General features: G+C 51.0%; 1 protein-coding gene across 1 annotated transcript; it reads left to right on the forward strand.

Moving 5' to 3' along the window:
- Positions 1 to 547: 547 nt before the first annotated feature.
- On the forward strand, positions 548 to 4549 carry LOC106149428 (frizzled-8-like; the record flags this gene model as incomplete). Its single annotated transcript, XM_013518329.1, is given in 2 exon segments — positions 548 to 677; positions 2597 to 4549. A coding segment is annotated over 1 exon segment (110 nt), but the record flags the coding sequence as incomplete, so codon positions are not given.
- Positions 4550 to 5856: the final 1307 nt, after the last annotated feature.

Genomic DNA, 5856 nt, shown 5'->3' on the forward strand with positions numbered 1-5856 from the left:
GTCCGCGTCCCGCTGCCCGCTCCTCTCGGCTGCCAGGAGGGCGCTGTCCAGGGGACCTGGTGCCGCGCGGTGTGCCGAGGGCAGCGAATCGAGAAACGGCTGCTTCCCCACGCGCCAGTGGGTTTTATTAGACTGTGATGAAATAGTAATTTTTGCTGTTTCTCGATTAGAGTGTCCCGCCCAGCCGGATCCGAAGCGCAACTTTACTGGGAGAGGCGGCCCTGTTGGCCTCTCGTCCTCTTAAGCTCATGCGCTCGGGGTTTGTGTTACACACAGGTGTAAAATGTTTTATGCGGCCCTTCTCCTTTGGAGAACCTTGAAACGAGCTTTCAAAGCTCTCGTTAATGACAGCCTACGAGCTAGATAATTTCAGTGACTTAAAATTCTGCGCTAATAAATGACCTCATAAAACAAATTGCAGCACCTGCGCAGATCCCCGGGCGGTGTGGGCCGCCGTGCTAGTGGGGGCGGGAATTTCGGCGGCGCGTAGCAGCCCGCTGCAGTGCGGAACCTGGCTCTCAACCGCCCTTGCTTTCCTTCCAAGCAGGAAAGAGGCCCGTGTCCTACCAGCACCTGTCCAGCGGCATGCTGCAGAAGAGAAACTACGAGAACTTCATTGTGAACGCGCATTATCGACCAAATGACAAAAAAACTTGATTTCCTATTGGGGAAGAAAGGTGAGCATATATTGTAAGTAAATACAGTGCATAGTTTTACTTAGTTGAAAATAAATCATCTAGCCTGTCCAGTGTAGCATAACAGTGTTCTTAACTTTAAGCTTTTTTAAAAGGTGTTGTAAGATTAGGCTATAGTACGCAGGGTCTGTGGATATCAGTAGTGATGATAATAAAAATGATCTTCAAGGCAACTGAAGTAAGCGAGTAGGCCTCGAAGTGCCTTTTTTTTTTTTCCTTTCTTGAGAGGGTCTCACTATGCAGCTCAGGCTGGCCTTGAGCTCACTTCGTAGGCCAGGCTAGTCTTGAACTCAAGGATCCTCCTTTATCAGCCTGTACAGTGCTGGGATTACTTCAGACTGGGGGTGGTGGCGCATGCTTGTAATCCCAGCACTGGGGAGGCTGAGGCGGGAGGATAGTTGTGAAGACCAGCCTGGGCTATAAAGTGAGCACAAGGCCGGCGTGAACTACATAGCTAGACCTTGTCTCAAAAGCAAACAAGTAACAAAAAATGATGATTTTGTAGGAAAACAGATGCCTCAGAGACCATAATGCTAAGTGAAATAAATCAGCCACAGAAGGTTAACTATTAATGGTTTCTCTCATGTGAGAAAATGAAAGTATAAAAAAAAAAAACAAAAGTATAAGTAATTTAAAGGGAATAGTAGAAGATAGATAACAGGAAACAGGTACAACAGACCTTCTACAGAGGGGAAAGTAGTGTCCTTAGGCGTCTCCGGCAAGTGCCTGCTGGGTCCAGGGTGCGGAGATGAGAAGGTGCTTGCGGCCTGGGCAGGATGTGCGGAACACGTCAGGGCAGAAGTGCTCCTTCCTGGGCAGCGTCAGCCTTCCTTTCTTTCAGATGACAGGAGTAGGGTGAGGGCGAGTCAGTGGTGTTGTCGCAGGGCTGAGACTTAACCCGCTCTGCCCGAAAACAGAAGCCAGCTGGCTGTGTTGTCTGTGCCTGTAACCCCAGTACTTAGGAGGCTGAAGCAGGACAATTTCATTTTGGCTAGCTGGGGCTGTGGAATGAGGCCTGTCACAAGACCAAACCAAAGCCTGGGTGTGGGACGCATGCGTGTAATCTCAGCACTGAGGCTGAGGCAGGATACCTCCTGGGGCCAGCCTGGGCTGCACAGCAAGGCCCCTTCGCAACAAAGAAAGCTGTCCATGGTGGCCCATGCCCCAAGTCCCAGCGCTGGGAGGCTGAGGAGGGAGGGTCACTTTGAGTTGGAGGCCAGCCTGGGCTGCATAGTGAGACCCTGGCTCACAAATACCAAAAAACCGAAAAACAAAACAAAAACAAACCCCAATTAGGAAGAGCAGGTTAGGGGTGCAGCTCAGCGGTAGCCCTTGCCTGGCACCCTCGAGGTCCTGGGTTCGGTCCCCAGCTCTGCAGAAAACGCCCCGTTATCAGTGCCAGGTAGCTTGCCGAGCACGTGGCCCGGGTCCCAGCGGTGGCTCCTGACCTCCGGGCCGCTGCCTGCGCTCGGACAGCTGCTTTCTGATACTTGGCACCTGTTCATGAATCGTAGCAAATCTTCGCCGGCAACTGGAGGCGTCCGCACGTGTGCTCTTCTGCGTGTGCGAGTGCGTGTGCGTTGTGCTGCAGAGGCTGCCGTTCTACCTTTTTTTTTTTTCTGAGACAAGGTTTCGAGACAAGGTCTCACTATAGCCCAGGCTGGCCTTGCACTCACAGCGACCCTCCTGCCTCAGCTTCCCTAGTGCTGGGATCCCAGCCCAGCGGTACAGCGTTGTCTCCGCCGTGGTTTCCTGATGCTTCGTTTGTAACCTGGGCTTACAGCAGAGTGCGCTGACGTTAGGTCCCCATTAGTTGGTTCCACCTGTTCATTCATTGTACTTAAAGTTCTCTGAAGCGCAGCCTCGACCTTCCTCACGTTCTGCCCCTCTTGTCCCCTTAGGTGTTGCCGGATGGAAGTGCGTACTGTCCATGAAATGAGTTTTGGTTCATCCCTTGAGGAAGTAAACGGTGAAAGCTACTGAAATAAGCTGTGACTGTACTGTACATGGACACGAGAGGGGCGTGGAGGGAACACTACAGTTCTGGGAAGTCGTTCTGTTAACTTTGTACCAAACAGCAGTAAAACCTAGTTGGACCGGTTGGCTGTCCACAGATGGGGACCGGGAGTCTGTTTTGTCCCCGAATAATATTTTTTTTAGAATTGACCAAATAAGTGGAGTTTCTGCATACTTGAGCGCTGCTGAAAAGAAATCACTGGGGGCGGGGCGGGTGGGTGGGGAAAGTATATAACGCTTGCACCTCAGGTAAAAATCTGTAAATATCTAAGTTGTAAACCTGCTTGTTCAAATACTGTGTGTATTCCTTTTCCCTAGTGGAGCTCCACACTTGTAGCAGTTTCTGCTATTTGTGCTCATTCATTTAAAAATGTATGTTTTTTTAAAAATTCTCTGTGATCTGTATTATGTGGAATCCTCCGGCGTCTGTCGTCTTAACAAAGAGTGTCAACTCGGTCTGAGGTCACTACTCAGACCAAGCACCCTCGTGCCGCACCGGGGCAGACACGCGCTTCACGTCCCCGTGACACGGCCACGGCCACTGGGCTTCCACGGTGCGCGGAGCGGCGTTTCCTCTGCAGAGCCACTTCCATTTGTTTCAATCACTTCTGTTGGGAAATTCACTTCTGTGGGAGTGTGAGCTACATTAATCTATGAAAATGATAAATTACACGTGTGAATCAGACCCTGGGAAGCAGTCTGAGAGGGAACGGGAGGTCTGAGCGCGGTGTGGCTGGCGTTGGCCGGCGGGCGTCCTCCAGCCGAGGGAGGACACCTTGATCCTGCAGCGGAGCCGCCGGGCCTGGCGGCTGGGGGGAGAAGCCGCCCTGGGCCTCGCCGCCTTGCCCGCTTCCACCCGCAGGGCAGCAGTGGCCTTTGCCCAGCCCACAGCAGTTTGGGTTTTAGACGAGGCCCGCTTGGTGTTTTAGACTTGTGTTTGTTTAATGTGCGTCCTTGGCCGAGTTTATCCGGCAGCTCACGGGTTTAGCAACCACAGAATATTTTATGAAGAAACTTTCAGAAATAAATTTGCACTGCTCTTCTTTCCTGCCCTGCCCCTCCACGGAGGGCGAAGTGCTCAAAGAAGCCCGAGTTTTCTTTCCATTATGCAGCACGAGGTGTCCTTGGTGAGACCGAAGTCTGAACTCCTGTGTGTAGGGGCCGCCTCTGAGACAGCCGGCCCTGCGGGCAGTGCTTCGGGTCGGGAAAGCGCACACTAGTCCCTGCTCTCCTGCCCACAAGCTGAGCCATATGTACATAGTCTAGACTTGTGTTTTCATAGTTTTGCACTTTTTATAGCCTATTTTTGAAGATTAACACATTTGCGAAATGATTGATTGAGTCTCGGCCTAATCCAGTGAGTGTTACAGAAAGCTTGCTGTGATGTAAATGTAAATCTTAAAAAAATGGTTTGCGATAACAGGCTGAGATTTAAACCTGTATTTAAAAAAAAAAAATCACCAAATCTATGTGAAAACAAATCAATTTGTGTTACGCTGAAATGTTCTGGGCTTTTGTATCTCCTTTCCAACAGCATTTCTGACTGCATAAAGATAGCAACTTTTAAACAGCCCTTTGTACTTCAAAGTATGTTTTTTGTCCATCAGTATTAACTATTGGAATACTACTGCTTTTGTATTTTTTCCTTTGAGACAACAGTACATTCATTAGAGGTACAATTTGTTGAATTTTTGTTTATGTATTTATTTCATTCCAGTTTGATTTATTTTAATTGTTACTTGTCCAACAGTAGACATTACTTATTTTATTTATGATATATTTCAGCTTAAAGTTATGTTATTATATGTGGATGTAAATATAGATTTGGTGTTTTGCAATCTTGGTTTGTTTTTATTGCTTTCCTGGGTCCTGATTTCATTGAACTTCATAAACGTGGCTTTAAACATACACAATAGTAGGTTACGGGGTGAAGCCCCCTGTTCTTGTTTGCCAGGCTCTGACCCCTCCCCTGAGCACAGCAGAGCAGATCTCAGACAGGAGTCGATCTCACCACTAGAGTAATGCTTCGGGGAGCGTTCTCCCCAGAACAGCGCTGTCCAGTGCCTCAGCTCCCGAGGGACACTGCTCCAGCTCTTGCCAGGCCCTGTACCTCGTAGTTGTACAGGTCAAAAGTGACTTTTTGGCCAACGGCGGTGGTGCATGCCTCTAACCCAGCACTTGGGAGGCTGAGGCAGGAGGGTCGCTGTGAGTTCGTGGCCAGCCTTGAGTGCTACAGCATTAGGTCCTGCCTCAAAAAAACCCCAAAACAACAGAAAACACTTGGTTAAGGGTGGCGGCCCACATCTGGGATCCTAGCACTAGGACACCTGGACTGTATAGTTAGACCCTGCCTCAAAAAGACATTTTACATGAGCTTGCTAGACCTGGTGGCTTTGGGTGCTGAACCAGATCTACTCTGTGCAGTCAGCGGGTGGGGTTTTTAGCCTCCTTACTCTCGCGGCCCCGCTATTGCGATTTATAACGTTGGGAGAGGCCGGGCCGTTCGTCCGTAGAGTCCTCAGGCTTGCCCTACCTGTGCTTTGCTGACTAGTGTCTGCAGACCGTGTTGCGTGTAACGCTGCCGGTTAGCCTGCAGGGGGCGCGCGCCCCAGCTCGGGTCCCCGGCCGGTGTCCACCTGCCGCGAGGGCTGGGGCGCCCTGTCCCGGAATGTTGGGCAAGGAGCTTTTTTATCTTCTTATTTTCATGACTGCACGTTTGCAGTGCGTAATGATTAGGTTCGTTCCGCGGGGAATTGGTGCACATACACAACACATCGCAAATGCCCCTCCCCCGTAGTTGACTGTACTGTCGCCCAAAGCTGCCCATCATACACAGATAACAGCCAGACTATCGGAACCCGAAGCAGCGCACGGCAGTTACGCTGAGCAGAGGCTGCAGAAGAAGATTAACCAGTGTCCACCCTTCCTCCTGTGCTTGCGGACGTCCTGTAGAGCCGCGCCCGTGACCCAGTGACTCCGGGAGGGGGTCAGTGTTGATCGCCCCTGCGCCTCTGGTTTCCCAGCGCTGAGAAGGCCAAGTCGACGCCTGGGTCCCGCAGCACCGGCTCCTGAGCGAGCGAGTGAGCCTCAGCTTCTGGTTCTGACCTTGCGGGCCCCTCATCACAGGCTGGACACGGTCCAGGCG

This window comes from Chinchilla lanigera, unplaced genomic scaffold (assembly GCF_000276665.1).
Source record: "Chinchilla lanigera isolate Chin_1 unplaced genomic scaffold, ChiLan1.0 scaffold00044, whole genome shotgun sequence".
Lineage (NCBI taxonomy): Eukaryota > Metazoa > Chordata > Mammalia > Rodentia > Chinchillidae > Chinchilla > Chinchilla lanigera.